The 21,427-nt window shown below is 43.4% G+C and overlaps 1 protein-coding gene across 1 annotated transcript; it reads left to right on the top strand.

Annotated features, from left to right (window-relative positions):
- The first annotated feature begins 1,255 nt into the window (after positions 1-1,255).
- On the top strand, positions 1,256-20,611 carry LOC121310086 (polypeptide N-acetylgalactosaminyltransferase 11-like). The gene is made up of 12 exons (XM_041243328.1): positions 1,256-1,426; positions 7,985-8,290; positions 8,599-8,722; positions 8,907-9,073; positions 10,133-10,258; positions 11,022-11,271; positions 13,248-13,365; positions 14,072-14,224; positions 14,473-14,691; positions 18,362-18,466; positions 18,790-18,927; positions 20,162-20,611. The coding sequence occupies exons 2-12, from the start codon at positions 8,023-8,025 to the stop codon at positions 20,291-20,293; spliced, it is 1,800 nt and encodes a 599-aa protein (XP_041099262.1). The 5' UTR covers positions 1,256-1,426; positions 7,985-8,022; the 3' UTR covers positions 20,294-20,611.
- Positions 20,612-21,427: the final 816 nt, after the last annotated feature.

The raw sequence follows: 21,427 nt of genomic DNA on the forward strand, positions 1-21,427 counted from the left end.
TAGTATATTGCTGATGCGCTGTATTAAGCAGTCTTCTTTTCTTAGGTAGCGAACGTATCCGGTAGTTTAAATGCACCACTAGAGCAATGTGGCACTCATTCCTTTTTGTCTAATTTATTATGGTTGAGGAATAAAGTGTTCCTAAGAGATTAGCTTCGTTTTTGTCATTAAAATATTGTAAAAACTTTAATACAGCGCTGCACAATAAGATACCGTGTATTTAAATACTAGCATGCACGTTTCAATGTAAACTGAAATGTCAGTGTAATGTGTATTAAATATAAACAGCACATTTCTCACCTTTCAGTGTCAAGCAGCAATAGGTTACCGGCAAGTAAAAATGCCTGATCCGCGAGTGGAAAGTGCATACAAAGACATGTACTACCAGGCTGCAATTACATTATGAATATAGGAGTACTTTTACTAAACGTGTTTGCCCGAATCACGCCGAATGTCATAACCTTTACCATTGTGTCATTAATATATTAATTATTTGATTTTTAAATACCTTTTCAGATTTTTTTTAACTTTTTGCCTCTTCAATGTATTTTATTTATTGTTTTTATCAAATGCTATGTACACGTAAATGTGCGGGCTTGTCTTAACACTTTAAATCGTGAATTTCCACCCGCATTTGTAATGTCTTATTGTGGATTAGACCTCATTATCGGTCTAACTTGTTCCGCTTGTTCGGGTCCGCTAAACCAATTTTCAGGATTAGCTGTTTGGTACACTGCAATCACGACTAATTTAGTACAGAGATGCAGGATTTAACAGATCGCATTTTAGTCCACTTGATGGGGGCTAAAACTAGCTTAGAGAAAAAAAAAAAAAACAGTTCGTTTGATATTTTTCAGTGTGAAACCAAGTGAAGCGAAATTGCAACATTGTAGTTCGTTTGCAAGTGGATTCTGAATCTGATCTTTATGAACGAGGTGGGTGTGAAAGGGCCCCAAGTCACTGGTACGCTGCAATCGATCCTCAGAGTTCAGCATATGTTTGTGTCACCGTCGCTTTAAATGAAATGTACGATTGCGGCACTGGGTGAGTACGTTATACACTGTCTTCTTTTAAATTTTGTGCGCTGTAATAATGTGACACATAAAGGACCGATGCCTTCGCTACCGCAATTCCGCACGAGGGTAATTACTGTCGGACAGGAGGGTCGGCTGCCTGGGTCTCTGCTTTCCGATTGGACAGGCGTATCCGATAGTGAACGGCTATTGGTGTTTGTTCCCCTGGTCCAGCTGCCAGTGCTCACACAGCAGTCGCGATTGGGGTTTGCTCCTGCTCTGCGCTCTGGTCCTGTGCTATACTGACACTGTCTTCACGATTGTTCGAGCAGGCTGGGAAGACTGAGCTTTGTTTTTGTGATCTGAGTAAGCGGGTGCAAATCGTGTTGTTTGGGAATGCAGAACAACAACCTGTAAGTGATTTTATGTTTCAGTAGTGACTCGTTGGTGTACTGCTACTGTTGCTGTGCTGTGCAGTGCTATTTATTCATGAGCTCGTCCGACAATAATTATTTAGTTTTTCTGTTTTATATTTGTAGCGTGTACCGTTTTGTGAAAAGGTGCCCGATGTACTCATTTGAAACCAGATAATAATACTGCGTGCGGTGCTACCCAGATACGCGCTTGTAAAATACTAGGAACCTAATCTGTTCTATTATTCATTATTTGCCACTTCTCTTTTTCTTTTGTGCACATCCAGTTACGATAAGTAATTTAGCAATAGCCTACAAGTTCATTCGAATATTTTGACAAGACCGAGTCTGAATATATATATATATATATATATATATATATAAATGGTTGGCTTTCACCGTGCATTTTAGCACCGTAATACTGTTTATTAATATCAATCAAAAGGTTTACTAGCCTAAACGTCACATGCTTCGTTTTATATGCAAGCCAATAACACTATCGGGTTTCAATAGACTCGCAAGCTTCTTAAATCTTGATCGACATATGTACGATGATGGCTTTAAAAATTGAGTCATTTTAGATTTGTTTTTCTGTTTTATTGTTAACAATAAATGCTCCAGCTCAACACGTTTCGTCACTGTCCTTACGTTGTTGACCTATATTTCGCCTCGCATATTTATGAATTGCCTCACACACGATTCAGCCGGGAAATCTGCTCTAACCTTCAGACTCGATATTCTTGGTCAGAAATCTCTTTAACATTCAAAACGGGGACCTTTAGGTTGATTATAAAACCGCAGACGGCAATACATTAAATACAGTGCCAGTATTCGTGTAATATCCCTCACCCCCACTCGTCTCATCTGGATCTTTGTTAATGAATAGCTTTAACAGTATGCCTGGATTGGAACAGGGCTGATATATCTAATCCATTCCCTGCTTGTATACAGACATTTCTGTTGTGAGTAAGCGGGGTCATTCGAAAGTATGCATATCCCTTAATTCAATGCTGTATTTCACAAAGAAGTCCAGAAAGTTGAGCTGACTGTAGTGCTGTGAAGTGTCATGCTTTGTGATGATGAATTCCTATAGGACAGTGGCTGGGGATGTGCTGTGTGATGATGAATTCCTATAGGACAGTGGCTGGGGATGTGCCGTGTGATGATGAATTCCTGTAGGACAGTGACTGGGGATGTGCCGTGTGATGATGAATTCCTGTAGGACAGTGGCTGGGGATGTGCTGTGTGATGATGAATTCCTGTAGGACAGTGGCTGGGGGTGTGCTGTGTGATGATGAATTCCTGTAGGACAGTGGCTGGGGATGTGCTGTGTGATGATGAATTCCTATAGGACAGTGGCTGGGGATGTGCTGTGTGATGATGAATTCCTGTAGGACAGTGGCTGGGGATGTGCTGTGTGATGATGAATTCCTGTAGGACAGTGGCTGGGGATGTGCTGTGTGATGATGAATTCCTATAGGACAGTGGCTGGGGATGTGCCGTGTGATGATGAATTCCTGTAGGACAGTGGCTGGGGATGTGCCGTGTGATGATGAATTCCTGTAGGACAGTGGCTGGGGATGTGCCGTGTGATGATGAATTCCTGTAGGACAGTGGCTGGGGATGTGCCGTGTGATGATGAATTCCTGTAGGACAGTGGCTGGGGGTGTGCCGTGTGATGATGAATTCCTGTAGGACAGTGGCTGGGGGTGTGCCGTGTGATGATGAATTCCTGTAGGACAGTGGCTGGGGATGTGCCGTGTGATGATGAATTCCTGTAGGACAGTGGCTGGGGGTGTGCCGTGTGATGATGAATTCCTGTAGGACAGTGGCTGGGGATGTGCTGTGTGATGATGAATTCCTATAGGACAGTGGCTGGGGATGTGCTGTGTGATGATGAATTCCTGTAGGACAGTGGCTGGGGATGTGCTGTGTGATGATGAATTCCTGTAGGACAGTGGCTGGGGATGTGCTGTGTGATGATGAATTCCTATAGGACAGTGGCTGGGGATGTGCCGTGTGATGATGAATTCCTGTAGGACAGTGGCTGGGGATGTGCCGTGTGATGATGAATTCCTGTAGGACAGTGGCTGGGGGTGTGCCGTGTGATGATGAATTCCTGTAGGACAGTGGCTGGGGGTGTGCCGTGTGATGATGAATTCCTATAGGACAGTGGCTGGGGATGTGCCGTGTGATGATGAATTCCTGTAGGACAGTGGCTGGGGATGTGCCGTGTGATGATGAATTCCTGTAGGACAGTGGCTGGGGATGTGCTGTGTGATGATGAATTCCTGTAGGACAGTGGCTGGGGATGTGCCGTGTGATGATGAATTCCTATAGGACAGTGGCTGGGGATGTGCCGTGTGATGATGAATTCCTGTAGGACAGTGGCTGGGGATGTGCCGTGTGATGATGAATTCCTGTAGGACAGTGGCTGGGGGTGTGCCGTGTGATGATGAATTCCTGTAGGACAGTGGCTGGGGATGTGCTGTGTGATGATGAATTCCTATAGGACAGTGGCTGGGGATGTGCCGTGTGATGATGAATTCCTGTAGGACAGTGGCTGGGGATGTGCCGTGTGATGATGAATTCCTGTAGGACAGTGGCTGGGGGTGTGCCGTGTGATGATGAATTCCTATAGGACAGTGGCTGGGGATGTGCCGTGTGATGATGAATTCCTATAGGACAGTGGCTGGGGGTGTGCCGTGTGATGATGAATTCCTGTAGGACAGTGGCTGGGGGTGTGCCGTGTGATGATGAATTCCTGTAGGACAGTGGCTGGGGATGTGCTGTGTGATGATGAATTCCTGTAGGACAGTGGCTGGGGATGTGCTGTGTGATGATGAATTCCTGTAGGACAGTGGCTGGGGATGTGCTGTGTGATGATGAATTCCTATAGGACAGTGGCTGGGGATGTGCCGTGTGATGATGAATTCCTGTAGGACAGTGGCTGGGGATGTGCTGTGTGATGATGAATTCCTGTAGGACAGTGGCTGGGGATGTGCTGTGTGATGATGAATTCCTATAGGACAGTGGCTGGGGATGTGCCGTGTGATGATGAATTCCTGTAGGACAGTGGCTGGGGATGTGCCGTGTGATGATGAATTCCTGTAGGACAGTGGCTGGGGGTGTGCCGTGTGATGATGAATTCCTGTAGGACAGTGGCTGGGGATGTGCCGTGTGATGATGAATTCCTGTAGGACAGTGGCTGGGGATGTGCCGTGTGATGATGAATTCCTATAGGACAGTGGCTGGGGATGTGCCGTGTGATGATGAATTCCTATAGGACAGTGGCTGGGGATGTGCCGTGTGATGATGAATTCCTATAGGACAGTGGCTGGGGATGTGCTGTGTGATGATGAATTCCTGTAGGACAGTGGCTGGGGATGTGCTGTGTGATGATGAATTCCTATAGGACAGTGGCTGGGGATGTGCTGTGTGATGATGAATTCCTGTAGGACAGTGGCTGGGGATGTGCCGTGTGATGATGAATTCCTGTAGGACAGTGGCTGGGGATGTGCCGTGTGATGATGAATTCCTATAGGACAGTGGCTGGGGATGTGCCGTGTGATGATGAATTCCTATAGGACAGTGGCTGGGGATGTGCCGTGTGATGATGAATTCCTGTAGGACAGTGGCTGGGGGTGTGCCGTGTGATGATGAATTCCTGTAGGACAGTGGCTGGGGGTGTGCCGTGTGATGATGAATTCCTGTAGGACAGTGGCTGGGGGTGTGCCGTGTGATGATGAATTCCTGTAGGACAGTGGCTGGGGGTGTGCCGTGTGATGATGAATTCCTGTAGGACAGTGGCTGGGGGTGTGCCGTGTGATGATGAATTCCTGTAGGACAGTGGCTGGGGGTGTGCCGATGATGAATTGATGAAGGCCATAACTGGGGGTGTGCATGTAGGTGAAGGTCTTTGAGTCTGCTGCCTTTAGGATGAAGGCCATAACACATACATGTAGGTGCAGGTCTTTGAGTCTGCTGCCTTTAGGCAGAATAAACAGACTGTCTCTCTCCAATTCCATGTCGTTGTGTGCCAGTACCATGACAGAGTTACAGTGCTCTCTGTATACTATAGAGTCTTTTGAAAGAATGATTGCTGTGCTGCACCATGCAGCTCTTAATTGCCATGTGCTGTTTAGAGTAAGGGTCTTCAGAGGCAGGCTCAATCAGAATAGGTCAGTGGTGAATACAGTATAATCTCACGATTGCGTTTCATCTGCTCATGGTCAGTTCTTCCTGGCTGATGTTCATTACTTGAAACGAACGCTCATCTCGATTGGAGCTCAGACAGCAAATCGAGGCACGGACAGTTCAGAAATATTGCTCTGTTCAGATATCTAGCACTGTGCAGATAAACTACAAGCAGCTCTGACAAGTAAAGTTTTGTTTTATTTTTTCTCACTCATTATGTATTTGATGCTTTATGAAAATTTTTGGGACAATTTTCATAAAACCTTTCTTGGCGGAAGGGTACTGGCAAATCATTACATGTTCAAGGTAAATCTAGGTTTTAAAATGTGTTCTTTTTTTTTTTTTTTTTAAGAAAATAATGCTACCAATCATTTTCTGAGAGATAGTGCCTTCTCAATGAAGGCTCTACCGTGCAGTAGTTGACCACGACTTTGGTTGGCACCCTCACTTTCAGCTCGGAATGTATAACTCCAGTCGTGGTCAGCTAACATGCGGTCAAGCCTTCGATGGGCTCTATGGCTTAAATGGTGACTATAAGCAATTGTCTACTGATAAGTGTATAGATAAGAGCTGAAGGAAAGTCACAGTGTGCACCTGTTACAGCACTGTGTACTGTATGTGATAAGCATCTGTTTGCATTCACTCTTAACCAAGTGCTTTGTGTTTATTCGGTAATCCTTTTTCTAGAAAATAAATGCTTGACTGTCTCCTGTATTCTGAATATTAATATGGTCTGATCCAGGGTGAGTAACACAGTATAGTTAATGAATTTCGTACCAGCACTGTGGCACGGCTCAGGCCCTGCACGTGTACATGTAAATAGTGTGGGGTTTGAATTGTTTTGGATTTTTGTAAATCAGTTGTATTGAAATATTTAAGTTTATGTTAGATATGTCAGGACTGGAGGTTAAAATGCCCTTCCTAATTAGGACAGGTGTGGAAGGTGGCCAGGTGTTGATTGATTGTTAGACTTGATTAGCATTTCCTGAGTTGACACTCTGTAATTAGAACTCCTGGTTTAGAGCACTCTCACTAGCTCTTCATTCAGTGCTGGGATTCACGGCTTTCCTGGTTTAGAGCACTCTCACTAGCTCTTCATTCAGTGCTGGGATTCACGGCTTTCCTGGTTTAGAGCACTCTCACTTGCCCTTCATTCAGTGCTGGGATTCACGGCTTTCCTGGTTTAGAGCACTCTCACTAGCCCTTCATTCAGGACTGGGGTTCACGGCTTTCCTGGTTTAGAGCATTCTCACTAGCCCATCATTCAGGACTGGGGTTCACGGCTTTCCTGGTTTAGAGCACTCTCACTAGCCCTTCATTCAGGACTGGGGTTCACGGCTTTCCTGGTTTAGAGCACTCTCACTAGCCCTTCATTCAGGGCTGGGGTTCACGGCTTTCCTGGTTTAGAGCACTCTCACTAGCCCTTCATTCAGGACTGGGGTTCACGGCTTTCCTGGTTTAGGTATATTATTGAAATGACCAGGTAGCAGGAGTTTAAACAATCAGGCCCTGCTAAATACTGTACACTATGAACAGATTGCACTTCTCACAATGTGAATGAGCCACACTTGAGTCTGTTGGATTATAATATGAGTCGTTCATGCAGCTGTAATGAGGGGACCCTGATTTCTGATCAGTGAGATAATGACAGTGAAGGTGGTGGTGGACTTGGATTTCTCTTCTCCCCCTCCCCCCTTTTTTTTTTTTTTAATTTTAAACTGTGTGCGATCGAGGGGTTCTGTGACATCAGAAACCATGAGAGATGCACTGTAATCAAATGTTGTGTTTGTTACATGGATTTTGAAAATATGATATTCAAGATATCTGTCAGTACTATCTCTGAATAGAGCGTACCTTTCTGGGTTCATACTCATTGCTGTCAATTTTCATAATGTATGAATGACAAGAAGTGTTGAATATAATCCTATTATATTTAATTAACTTCTGATAACTTTGTATTACTTAGGATTTCATTGTTTTATGTACAATATATTTTAATATTGAGCTTTTAAGAAGCAATGTCAGAGTCCCTGTTTGTGTCAAAGATCACTTGTGGTCTGCGATGCGTCATCGGATTGATTGCTTGATCGCTTGTTCGCTTGTAGATTTGGACTTTAACTGCCTGGTTGAAAGTACATTTGGGACCAAAGACTATTTACATGCTGTGTGTAGGAATGTACCAATTAGTCTCCCAGCCAGTGGGTGGCGCTGTCTCTGGTTACCTCTCTGCTGGTTTGTTTGTTTGTTTACCGTGCAATGCGACTTTTTCATGTCACAAAAACTCAATATGACTTGTTTTTAGCATGGGCCACAGTGTAAATCTAGCTACTATCCATGTAGTGTATGTGTTTTTTGTTTCAGGCGAATGAGAATGACCCCCCAGCGATGCTAGGGCTACCATGGGCAGCGTCACATTGCGCTATTTCTGCTATGGGTGTCTATTCACTTCCGTGACCTGGACACTTCTGCTCTTCATTTACTTCAACCTTAGCCAGGAAAGCCAGCCCTTGAAGAATGTGCCCGTCAAGGGGGGCCAGTCCTTCAAGTACTTCCCCAGGAAGTTCCAGCCCCACTTCACAAGGAGCCCCATCTGGCTGCAGGGTCCCAACCAGCACTGGGGCAAGGAGGAGGGCCGCAAGAAAGCGGCAGAGTTCTCTCCAGAAATGGGTACGAGGACAAATAAAACCACGATACTGGTAAAAATAAAATGAAGATCTAGTTTGTATGTGCAGATTTACCAGGGGATCGATTCTTCAAACTCCTAGAACCTGGTCGTTTCAGTAAAATGCAGTACTGGCACAAATTATGGAGCAAATGAATACAGCAAATGATTTACAGCAAGACTAGGGGTGGGAATTGTATTCCCCGTGTTTCCTCACTCAGACCCCTTACTTACTAAATACCCTGGTATCTGAGAACAGTATTTGGAGTTGTATTGATAGTGGTCACTTTATTTGTTTATGTTTTTCCCCCAGGAATGATTTTCAATGAAGTGGACCAGGAGGTGAGAGACATGGGCTACCACAAACATGCTTTTAATGTACTCATCAGTAACCGGCTGGGCTATCGCAGGGAGCTGCCTGACACCAGGAACACAAAGTAGGTGATCAAAGAGAAACCTCTTTGTTTTGTGAACATGAAGCGAAGCAATTTGAATAAAACTGATTGTATTAACCAACCTCACAGTAAAACCTGGGGTGGGTGAAACTGCTATGCAGCAGGAGTCTTATTTCCATCCCTGATATAAACGCATGCTAACTCTTCCCTGTAATTGTGCCTGCAGATGTAAAGGAAAGCCCTACCCTGTGGACCTCCCGAGTGCCAGTGTTGTGATTTGTTTCTTTAACGAAGCGTTCTCAGCCCTGCTGCGCACGGTGCACAGTGTTTTAGATCGAACCCCATCCTACCTGCTGCACGAAGTCATACTGGTGGATGACAACAGCGAATTCAGCAAGTATTATTTCATACGCGCTTAGGGCATAAAGAAACACTTCTGATCTATTAGAATTCTACTGTGGAGTATGCAAAAGTAATTGCATTGAAGTAAAGCCCATTGTTTTTTGGTTTGTCAGGGGTGGCCAACCCTGGTCCTGGAGAGCCACAATCCCGCAGGTTTCCTGGGTATCTGTAAATCGTCAATGGCTAAAGACCTGGAAAAAATGTTAGTGTTGACCAATTAATAAAATAACTGATTCAATTAAGTAATTGAGAACTCGGGCCACCCCTGGTCTGCATGAACAATGTGGAGCAATCACTTGCTATATCAATACCTGTTAGGACAGTTTATTAAAATTGGGGCTATCTGGTGTAGCTGGCAGTAATGCTATATGCAATGTTTTGGAGCTATATCTTCAGTAACCACTGCCTCATTATGTGCCTTCCATGATCCCAGTATTTTTTTGTCTTTATTGAAGTCGAGAGACATGAGATTAATTATCCAGTCAGGTTTAGCAGTTATTCGCCCTAGGTCCTACAGGCTGGCTAATTCTGGTGAGTTCTCAACTTTTCTCTAGTAGGAGATCTCTCATCTCATTGCTAGTTAAAGTTGGCTCTTCCACTCCTTATCTTTGTTCCAACCCTGTTCTAAATTTGTTTAAGCAACCAATGAAACCTGCATCCAGACCCTGCAGTAGTTAATTATATCACCTGTTAAACCTGGAGTGGAATGGTCCTCCTGGACCGTGATTGGACACCTCTGCTCTGTACTGTATTACACTTGAATATTCAGTGTGCTGCACACAAGGCAACACACTGTAGAGTTGTTAGAACAATCTGCTTATTTGTTGGGAGTAATATAGACAGTTTTTGTAAAGAATATTATTCATGCTTTATCAAGTTCTTTATTGTGATAATATTTCAGGGTTGTTTTTTTCTGATAAGATTTCTTATGTTGGACTTTTGGCAGAAAAGTAAAAATAATGAATTAAAATGAAGTCAAAGCGAAAGCTCGCCACGACACGTCTGGTTGGTGAGCTTTTTGTGTGACTTTGTTTATGTGCATTTCCACAGCTGACCTGAAGGAGGAGCTAGACGCCTATATCAAGAAGAACCTTCCTAGCAAAGTGAAGCTGGTGCGCAATGCAAAACGAGAAGGGCTGATTAGAGGCAGGATGATTGGGGCATCTCAAGCAACTGGTAAGAAATAACGTTTATTCTTAAGATGCACACTCCATACAACCGTATATGAAATGCATGTATGATCATATGAAATGTATGTTGTGAATGCCAGTATTTTTATTTTTTTTATTTATTTATTGTCCCTTCACCATCAGTACTGTCTTGGATGTGAATAACCATTGCTTAGCTGTTTGAGCCATTCCAGGATTTATATTGCACTTAAATAAACAAACATGTGCCAACAGGAATCCTGCTTTTCAACCTAAAGTGAAATATCACGAAATCTGACAAAAGTGACATCTCTGGTGACTGTAGTATTGTTTCAGGAAGGCATGTAAAAAATGTAAGCTCTATGAAAGGGTGAAAAAAAGCACACACTGGAAAATGGGAAATGTTACGAGCTTTAATTAGACAAACGAGGTCCCTGAGAGAGGAGGGGGGTCAGTGCCTGTGTTTCAATTCCACTTCCTTTTTAAAATTAATTTCTAATTCCAATTTACATTCCCTTTTAATCAGCTGCAGCACATCACAGTTCAAAATTGCAATCACAGCAGCAACACATTACTTCAACTGAAGGCACTGTTTGTTAGCCAATTAAACTAGCTTCAAATGAAAGCAGTTGAACCAACACAACAATTTATGTGTCTCTAAAATATCAACTCCAGTTCTGTGAAGGAAGGAATTGGATTTGGAATTGATTTTAATGAGGAAATGAAATTGAAGAACAGGATTTGACCACACCAGTCCTGTGCTGAGCCTACCTCTGTGCTCCCACCCCTAGGGGAGGTCCTGGTTTTCTTGGACAGTCACTGTGAGGTGAATGAGATGTGGCTGCAGCCTCTACTGACCCCCATAAAGGAGGACCGGCAGGCGGTGGTGTGCCCCGTGATTGACATCATCAGTGCAGACACCCTCCGCTACAGCTCCTCCCCCATCGTGCGGGGGGGCTTCAACTGGGGCCTGCACTTTAAATGGGATCCTGTGCCTCTCTCTGAGCTGAACGGCCCCGAGGGGGCCACTGTACCAATCCGGTAAGTCTGTCTGGGATAGTGCGGCGCAATGCCTTCATGACAGCAGCAAAGACACAGGCCAAATTAAACATGTGTTAAGGCTTTCTGGTAAACAAGTATTGCAAAGTTTCATAAGTACTGTATCAGTCAGAAACAGTTCAAGAATTATCCCTCAAGAAGAATTAGTATTCATCTGATAAAAAAAAATCCTTCCTATCCCCTTCTGTCACCATTTTTATTATTTTAATACTTTGACATTTTAAAATGGTTCTGCAAACTCTATGGAGTTGTAGAAATTGCCCTGCCAAAACTTCGAAAAAAAAACCTGTAAAATTATAACTTCTATAAAATATGCAGTACTGTGCAGAAGTTTTAGGCAGGTGTGAAAAAATGCTGTAAAGTAAGAATGCTTTCAAAAATAGACATGTTTATAGTTTATATTTATCAATTAACAAAATGCAAAGTGAGTGAACAGAAGAAAAGTCTACATCAAATCAATATTTGATGTGACCACCCTTTGCCTTCAAAACAGCATCAATTCTTCTAGGTACACTTGCACACAGTTTTTGAAGGAACTCGGCAGGTAGGTTGGCCCAACCATCTTGGAGAACTAACCACAGTTCTTCTGTGGATTTAGGCAGCCTCAGTTGCTTCTCTCTCTTCATGTAATCCCAGACAGACTCGATGATGTTGAGATCAGGGCTCTGTGGGGGCCATACCATCACTTCCAGGACTCCTTGTTCTTCTTTACGCTGAAGATAGTTCTTAATGACTTTCACTGTATGTTTGGGGTTGTTGTCATGCTGCAGAATAAATTTGGGGCCAATCAGATGCCTCCCTGATGGTATTGCATGATGGATAAGTATCTGCCTGTACTTCTCAGTATTGAGGAGACCATTAATTCTGACCAAATCCCCAACTCCATTTGCAGAAATGCACTCCAAACTTGCAAGGAACCTCCACCATGCTTCACTGTTGCCTGCAGACACTCATTCGTGTACCGCTCTCTAGCCCTTCGGTGAACAAACTGCCTTCTGCTACAGCCAAATATTTCAAATGTTGACTCATCAGTCCAGAGCACCCTGCTGCCATTTTTCTGCACTCCGGTTCCTTTTCATGCATAGTTGAGTCGCTTGGCCTCGTTTCCACGTCGGAGATATGGCTTTTTGGCCGCAAGTCTTCCATGAAGGCCACTTCTGACCAGACTTCTCCGGACAGTAGATGGGTTTATCAGGGTCCCACTGTTTTCTGCCAATTCTGAGCTGATGGCACTGCTGAACATCTTCCGATTGCGAAGGGAAGTAAGCATGATGTGTCTTTCATCTGCTGCAGTAAGTTTCCTTGGCTGACCACTGTGTCTACGGTCCTCAACGTTGCCCGTTTCTTTGTGTTTCTTCCAAAGAGCTTGGACAGAACATCTGGAAACCCCTGTCTGCTTTGAAATTTCTGCCTGGGAGAGACCTTGCTGATGCAGTATAACTACCTTGTGTCTTGTTGCTGTGCTCAGTCTTGCCATGGTGTATGACTTTTGACAGTAAACTGTCTTCAGCAACCTCACCTTGTTAGCTGAGTTCGGCTGTTCCTCACCCAGTTTTATTCCTCTTACACAGCTGTTTCTGTTTGTTAATGATTGTGTTTCAACCTATTTATTGATTGATGGTATAATTGTTTAATCGTACACCTGACTATATGCCTACAAAATCCCTGACTGTGCAAGCGTACCTAGAAGAATTGATGCTGTTTTGAAGGCAAAGGGTGGTCACACCAAATATGAATTTGATTTAGATTTTTCTTCTGTTCACTCACTTTGCATTTAGTTAATTGATAATTATAATAATCTATTAGCATGTCTATTTTTGAAAGCGTTCTTACTTTACAGCATTTTTTCACACCTGCCTAAAACTTTTGCACAGTACTGTACGTAGATAGGAAACTTAACCTGGTACAATTGTGCCTGCAGTGCCCGATGGCAAGCAACGTGTACTGCTGTGTTTCAGGTCTCCCACGATGGCAGGAGGCTTGTTTGCGATGGACAGGAAGTATTTTAATGAGCTGGGGCAGTATGACAGCGGCATGGACATCTGGGGAGGAGAGAACTTGGAGATCTCCTTTAGAGTAAGGGCACTGCTGATTTATCTGGGAGCAACTGACTAGTTCCTATTGCAGTCTAACTCTGCATGAAACTTCCTGACAGTGTGTCTGGTCACTAGCAAATCAGGACAACATGGCTTGAAATACAGCTTCTACAGCCCCAACTACAACAGATCTTCAGGACTTTTTATTGTCAGTACATTACTGACTCTAAGTTCATTTATTTAGTTCATTCAATGTGACTTCTTTCACAAGCCCTAAAAAAATAGTAATAGGTATTGTTTTATATAATGTAATCTTTGCACAACTAGCCAGTTGGAATGTAAGCTCAGTGAAGGTTAAAAAAATATTGTGAGCACTCTTGAGAACACTGTGCTCAAGCTCAGCTGCAAGGTGAGAGGATATTTTCAATCTCGGCCAACTCAGGACACAGAGGAACAAGGAATTGAGAAAGTGGGCTACACTGGACCTTGTGTAGTCTGGAGCAACATTGTAACTCATGCTAATAAACAGACAGTGTTTAGATATTGTTTGGAAAACAGAATGTAAGCAGAGCTCACAAAGTTCAGCTTCACACACACACACACACACACACACACACACACACAGTTAGGCAAGATATATAAGACAGGCACTTGTTTTACAACGGGTTTACACTGGGTCTCCAATGCTAATTGACTGTAGTTCAGTTGAGCTGCTTTGATGTTCATGCTCTTTATGCTCTTCACAGGTCTGGATGTGTGGTGGCAAGTTGTTAATAATCCCTTGCTCGAGAGTCGGACACATTTTCCGCAAGCGCCGGCCATACGGGTCACCTGGAGGTCAGGACACCATGGCACATAACTCTCTGCGCCTGGCTCATGTGTGGATGGATGAGTACAAGGTGCACCTGCACTGCCTTTGAGAAAGCCCTTCCTTTGATCTACCTTGTCTAGTAATTGATCGAGTTTGATCAGTAGGGTTAGCAGAGAGTGAAAGCTTAAGACCTGAACCTAGTTTTGGTTATCTGTTTTTAAAAGACTGCTGTGGCTAACTATGACATCACTTAATCCTCTTCTAGTTAAAATTGAACTAAAATAGCATGTGTGTGTGTCCTACACTAACACAACTACTTGGTTTTATCTTACTTAGGAGCAGTACTTTGCATTGAGACCAGAGCTGAGAAGCCGGAACTATGGAGATATCAGCGAGCGACTGGCTGTGAGAAAACGACTCCACTGCAACTCGTTTAAGTGGTACCTGGACCACATCTACCCAGAGATGCAGGTGTCAGCTCCCAATGCCAAAGTACAGCACCCTGTGTTTGTGAACAAGGCACTGAGGCGACCCAAAGTCCTGCAGCGAGGAAGAGTAAGGATCCCACAAACCCTTTTGTATCTGCATCCAGATTCATGGAAATAAATCCTGCATTTCATTGCTGCTACCACTTAGCTTCGTTTTTGTATTTACTTGGGATGTTATTGTTACAGAAATGGTTTCGTTGATTTACCCTGTAGCACGCGTCTGTCTGAAAGCCTGGTAATAGGAGGAATAATAATAATACAAAAAACCTTTACTACAGAACAGGCAATCTGAATATTACTATTTGGCCTACCTGTGGAAATAGTGAAACCAGTAGAAAAATTGTATAAGATTTTCATTCAACTCTTATTTGGTGATGTTTCTGCCTGGGAGACCCCCTAGATACTTCATAATTTGGTCTTTGTGTAAGCCTCCCCATAGGGTGGCTTGCATGAAAGGGGAGTAACTGAAGAGTAGGTATTCTCAAAATAAACACTAAACAGCAGAGTAAACTTAGTCTGATTTGAGTAAGCTTACTAAATAAGTGAGTAAGGTTCATAAATAAATGTGAACTAAAAAAACAAATGTAAAATATGTTGCATTATCTAACCATTGTCACAATGGGAATGAGGAGACAAACCCTGCCTCTTTGTGTGTGTGTGTGTATATGTGTGTGCAGGGGTTGCACTGTGTGTGTGTGTGTGTGCAGGGGTTGCATGGTGTGTGTGTGTGTATATTTGGTGTTTGTACAACATGTGTGTGTCCAGGGTTTGCACGTCCCCACACGTTGCACCACACACATACACTTGTGTGTGCAGGGGTTGCATTGTGTGTGTGTGTGTGCAGGGGTTGCATGGTGTGTGTGTGTATGTATATGTGTGTGCAGGGGTTGCATTGTGTGTGTGTGTGTGTATGTGTGTGCAGGGGTTGTGTGTGTATGTGTGTGCAGGGGTTGCATGTGTGTGTGTGTGTGCAGGGGTTGCATGTGTGTGTGTATGTGTGTGCAGGGGTTGCATGGTGGTGTGTGTGTGTGTGTGTGTGTTGTATGTATGTGTGTATGCAGGGGTTGCAGGGTGTGTGTGTGTGTCGATGTATGTGTATGTATATGTGTGTGTGTGTGTGTGTATGTGTATGTGTGTGCAGGGGTTGTGTGTGTGTGTGTGTGTGTGTGTGTGCAGGGGTTGCATGGTGTGTGTGTGTGTATGTATATGTGTGTGCAGGGGTTGCATGGTGTGTGTGTGTGTATGTATATGTGTGTGCAGGGGTTGCATGTGTGTGTGTGTGTGTATGTATATGTGTGTGCAGGGGTTGCATGGTGTGTGTGTGTGTGTATGTGTGTGCAGGGGTTGCATGGTGTGTGTGTGTGTGGGTGTTGTGTGTCGTCCCCACGTACCACACACACACCCCATACATGGTACAACGTCCCCATACGTACCACACATCATCACGTGCGTATACACACGTCCCCAACGTGACACACACACAAACACACAGGTCATGTAGAACACGTCCCCAATGGACGAGCACGTACCCCAACGTGTGACCCACACGTCATGCTTTGTGGTGGTCACATTGGAACAGGGGTCTCCAACCAACGGAGCTAAATTCCGTGTTAAAATACAGTTCAACACTGAACCAGTGTAACCATTGTCCCCAGCGGGTGCTCAGATTTAAGCAACATTTTATTTCAAGTGGAAGGTCTCTGCCATTCACTTTCATTGTTTTTTTACAAATCCTATTATCCTGCAATAACAGGTCATAGTACAGTTTGGACCAGGAATTCGAACCGGAATTGGAATGATAAATGGGGGGAAAAAAAACATTTTCATGGAACAGAAACAATAACCGAAATTAATGCATTACGTTCTGGAATGAAAACGATATTCAAGATTTTGTTTATCGGTTAATAACTTTTTTCGTTCCCTTTCAGCCTGTTCTCTCTGTCCTCGTTCCATTTTCAAACATACAATAATTTCAAAAAAGCGCTCTTCTCATGGTCTTACACCTCAGTGGTCAACGAAAAAGCATTACATCACAGCCAGCTTATTTTAGCTGTCTTTTTCGGAGCAGCCAGTGAATCAGATGGCACCTTATCTGATCAGACTTCCACCTTGCGGTCGGCTCCATGCTAGATCCAGGTTACGTGATAAGTCTTGTATTTGCTCAAAGTGTGTGCTTTTTTTCAAACTGTGCACCTGAAAGGGGGAGCTCAAGTTTAGGACCAATAGGCTTCAGAGACAATGTTGCAGGCTTTAGCCAATCAAAGCAAAGTATTAGTTATGATGCAGTGTTTTGGGTGAGATCTTCGTGTCACACGATGAATCATGTGCAAGCTGTGTTTGATTGACAGCTTGTGAGGTAATTGGCGTGGATTATTTAAAATGTGGTGTTTTTGAGCAAACTAATTGGTAGTGCAGCGGTCAACATGCCAAAACAAATGAGCATTTAATGTGTTAAACATACAACGGACAGATAATGAAGCCACAAAACCAACTCGCATATCATCCTCTTCCTCCAAATCTGCAAATTACAGAATTCATCTACTTCAGCAGTAGAAATGGCAACATGTGAAAATAAATGTCAGAAGAGAAAATTACCAAATTGACTGGATGATGCGTTTGTTACTTCATCTTTGGGAAAGTCAACCAGGGAGCATGCTAATTAAGAATCATATTTTACTAGATTGCGAATTGAACAGCTGCTTTCAAAATGACACTGCACAGTCTAGTAGTAGTAGTAGTACTGACATGTACTTTGTTGTACAATGTTAATATGGGTGAAACTGAAGTTTTTAGTCTTCGTTCAACAAATAAAGCGCAAATCGACTGTGGGGGAAAAATCCAGCACTAATTGAAGTCTGAGATGACTGCCACTTGGTTATCTTTCCAAATATGAATGCTCTTTTAAGGATCTTCTCCACTGTGAGCAGGATTAAGCCTCAATGCTGACAAGTCGTTTGTTGAACATGCTGCCTCTCGTGATGTTTTGATAGAGAGCTGTGCGATTCTCTGGAGTAGGACTCTCTGCAATAGCTTACTTGGCTAGAAAAAAAAAACACTGAACCGCTATTTCATTTAGTTCGAAACAAAACAAAATCAGCCGTTCTGAACTTTCAGGACCGGAGCTGAACATTCCGGTTAAGTTCGGATCGAAACCATAATGGAAAAGAATCCGGTTCAAATCCCTGGTTTGGATAAACAACCGCCGCCCGTCAAGGCCGTGAGCAGCCGAGCGCTTCTATTAATGTTCCTCTCCAAGCAACAGCAGCAGCGCATAGCTTTTAAATTGGGGCTATTCCATTGGTTTTTATAGGGTCTGCCCCCCCCCCCTTTTTTACTTCCCAAAACCAAGTAGATACTTCTGTTGTCTGGTAATATATTCTGAACCGTACATTATTCCATTTATACTGGTGTATTAAATAAATAAATAAATAAATAAAACCTAACACTTCTGCCTAACAGAAGCAAAGACCATTCTGAGTAAGAATGCACATTGAAAGTAATTAGTTGATTGATGGTAGGTCAGCCCTAGTTTTGCTTCATGCTTTGCAGTGTCAGTGCAGAGGGCTGAATGATGAGTAGACTACTTCTGGTGATGTTTATGATTCCAGTATATGGAACACTTTATGCTTCCAGAACCTCCAGCTGTGTTGCACCACATTGCTGTCGAGGCAGCCCTGCTTCTCAGTGGAGTCCATTAGATTACTCTCCATGTCCTGTAACTGCTGTTTCTCATTCAGCTCCGTAACCTTCTGACGAGCACATGCCTGGTTGCCCAGGGCCGCCCCAGCGAGAAGGCAGGGATCGTGGTGTTGAGAGACTGCGACTCTGAAGATCCAGAGCAGGTACTGGATTAACCTTCAAACCTCGTATCTCCATTATGCTGTGTTTGGAAATAAACGCTGGATGAAATAATCCATGGTCTTCGGAGATTTAAACTCGTCATGGTGCTTCATTCTGCACTCCTGGTCTTAGTCTCCCCTTTCAAAAGGGATTACCGGTCATGTTATGCTAAATTGCCTTACACTGTTAACGTGGCTGTGTTCATGATGCGGTCTCGCATTCTTATTTTACACTGCAATGATTTCATTTAATCACTAGAGGGGGGTGCAGTTACACCTCCTTGTGAAGCCGGGTGCTGTCTGTCTGACTGTGCTTTGGTTCCCAGGCATGGGCCTACGATGAGGAGCAGGAGCTGATCCTGGCCGGGCTGCTGTGTCTGGACATGTCAGAAACGCGCTCCTCTGACCCGCCTCGTCTCATGAAGTGCCACGGCTCCGGGGGCTCGCAGCAGTGGACATTCGGGGTAAGAGGCTGTCTCTGTCTGCCTGAGGCTGTCTGGAGGTTAGGGCTAGAACTGAGATGGTAATTTGTTTAGTTACACTGCCCAGTCCATCTGGAGCCAGTCACAATCCTAGTATCTACATTGTGTTCCAGGGGCGGGCTGTCAGTTGCTTATGCAGAGAGCTTCGCAAATAAGGCATAATAATAAATAGAAAGAGAAAGGGGCATGAACATCAACCTTTGAATAAACACAAGAGAGGTGAGGGCATAACTAAGCTTCCATTTCACCTTAACAATTGCTCGTTTTTTTGTTGAGGGACATTATTAGACACCAGGTAGGCCAGCTGACAGTGTTAAAGAAATGGAAGGATTACTGATCATGAAAACAGGAGGAACAGAATGAACCACCCAGTAAATGTACTGACCGACAGTATGATCATTTCAGTCTGTTTGATGGACAGGCTGAGGAATTTCATTTAGTGTTTAATTACAACCTTTATGTGCCGGAGGACAACACAGATCTGAATGGCTCCACTGCAGACCCACAGGTGCCCTATCAGCCACAGGGGGCGCTGGTACGCGGTGAACCATAGATTGCCCAGCCGACTAATCCCTCCCTACCCAGACGGCGCTTGGCCAATTGTGCGCCGCCTCCTAGGAAACCCCCGGTCACGGTTGGCAATGGATTCGAACCTGCGATCTCTATGCTATAAGGCGCATCCTGCACTACACGCAGATAGCCTTTACTAGATGCACCATTCAGAAGCCACAGTTACAATATTTAAAAAGTACACAATTGAATCCTGGTACATTTGAGCTGTTGCAGATTGTGTTGGAGAGCAGAACTGGCTATTCCTTTTTACTGAAGGGCATTTCTCCTAAAGCCATTGTCTCCGAAACTCATTTTGACCTACACAACTTCTCTAATACAAAGTTTAAATAAGTACATGAATAGCTAATGGATGGAAAGCTATGGAAGAGCAGTGGTCTGTTACTGTATAATTGTGAATACTGTGCAGTGGGTGTGTGTGTGCGCATGTGGGGAGACGATATTGTTTCATAGGTGCTTGCCTTTGGCCATCTGACTAGTGTGAGAGGACAGTATTCACTGCATTGAATGTTCTACTCGTATACACTGGACACGGCACAACCTGGTTCCCTACAGTGATATCCCAACATTTACTGCTTAGTGGCCAACTGATTGTTAACTGTTTAGATGAAAACTAACATCCATCTTTTTTTTTTTTTTTTTTCAGAGGAGTAACCGCCTGTACCAAGTGTCTGTTGGCCAGTGTTTGATGGTTGTTGACCCACTTAGCCATAAAGGCTACGTTGCTATGGGGATATGTGATGGCTCTAAGGCCCAGCAATGGCAGCTTGAAGACTGACACTGCTTGGAAAGGACGGGGTCTACATCATTTATAAACCCTTACTGGAATTGAGACATGCTCAGCTTGGACCTGAGGCTCCTTGATAGCTGTCTGCCAACAGAGGAAAGCCAAGTTGGACTTGTTCCTGGATAAGCCAGTCACACAATGGTTTTATCAGAAGACTGGAGCACACAATCGACACAGTAGTATTGTTGAACTGTTTTATAGAACTAGGGAGAATTTTAGAACAAACATACAAAGGATATGCTAATTTAAACAGATGTAATTCAAGTTATTTTATCATTTTGTTTTAAAAATTAAAATATAACATTTTAAATGATGATTTTGGGGGGGGGGGGGGGGTGATGACTACTGATGATAAACTTTACTATTTGAAACTAAATGCTAAATACGATTTGCTTTTCTAAAAGATTTTAATTTCTTAAAGAAGTCCCAAGCTTTTCGGGTTTTTATATATATATATATATATATATATATATATAATATATATAATATTATACATAACTGTTGAACTGTATTGCAAGCAAAATAAGTATTATTGGGATTGGGACTATTTCCAAGTGTTGTTTTCAAACCAGGAAAACTCATTTATAGAATCACTGCATAGTGTTTGATTAGGTCATTTAAAATGTGTACAGGCACGGATGCATCATATTCATATAGTGTCAGTAATTAAAAGTGTTAGTGCTTGGATATCTATAATAAAAAGAGATGTTTTTAATAGAGTTTGCTGTCACTGAAGGTGAATGTGAAAACTGTTACAGTAGTCTGGCTAAATCAGCCCTTGGGAAGCAAGCCAAGTGTTCTGCAAGACAAAGCTGACCACCGGACACAATATGCAAGGCCAATTATGATATGAATTAATACATCCAAATGCATGTGTTATTTCTGTCCTGATGGACTGCATCAACATATGAAATGCACAGAATAAGAGAAACGCAACAGCCAAGCACGTGATCAACTAAATGAACAAAGCACCCCTGCATGCAGTAATAACGCCACAGCAGCGTAACAATAAACGAATACGAAACTCTTAACACAATGGTTATTAACAGGGCACCGCCCCACATGTTAAATACAGCAGCAGCTCCAGATTACTCCCGCTATGACGTCAGTTTTGAAACGACTGAA

This window comes from Polyodon spathula, chromosome 3, assembly GCF_017654505.1.
Source record: "Polyodon spathula isolate WHYD16114869_AA chromosome 3, ASM1765450v1, whole genome shotgun sequence".
In the NCBI taxonomy this organism is placed as follows: Eukaryota; Metazoa; Chordata; class Actinopteri; order Acipenseriformes; family Polyodontidae; genus Polyodon; species Polyodon spathula.

Coding starts and splice junctions, on each gene's coding strand:
- LOC121310086 (XM_041243328.1), top strand. CDS start 8,023: ATGGGCAGCGTCACATTGCGCTATTTCTGCTATGGGTGTCTATTCACT. Junction 9,074..10,132: donor GGATGACAACAGCGAATTCA/GCAAGTATTATT, acceptor GCATTTCCACAG/CTGACCTGAAGGAGGAGCTA. Junction 11,272..13,247: donor GGGGCCACTGTACCAATCCG/GTAAGTCTGTCT, acceptor GCTGTGTTTCAG/GTCTCCCACGATGGCAGGAG.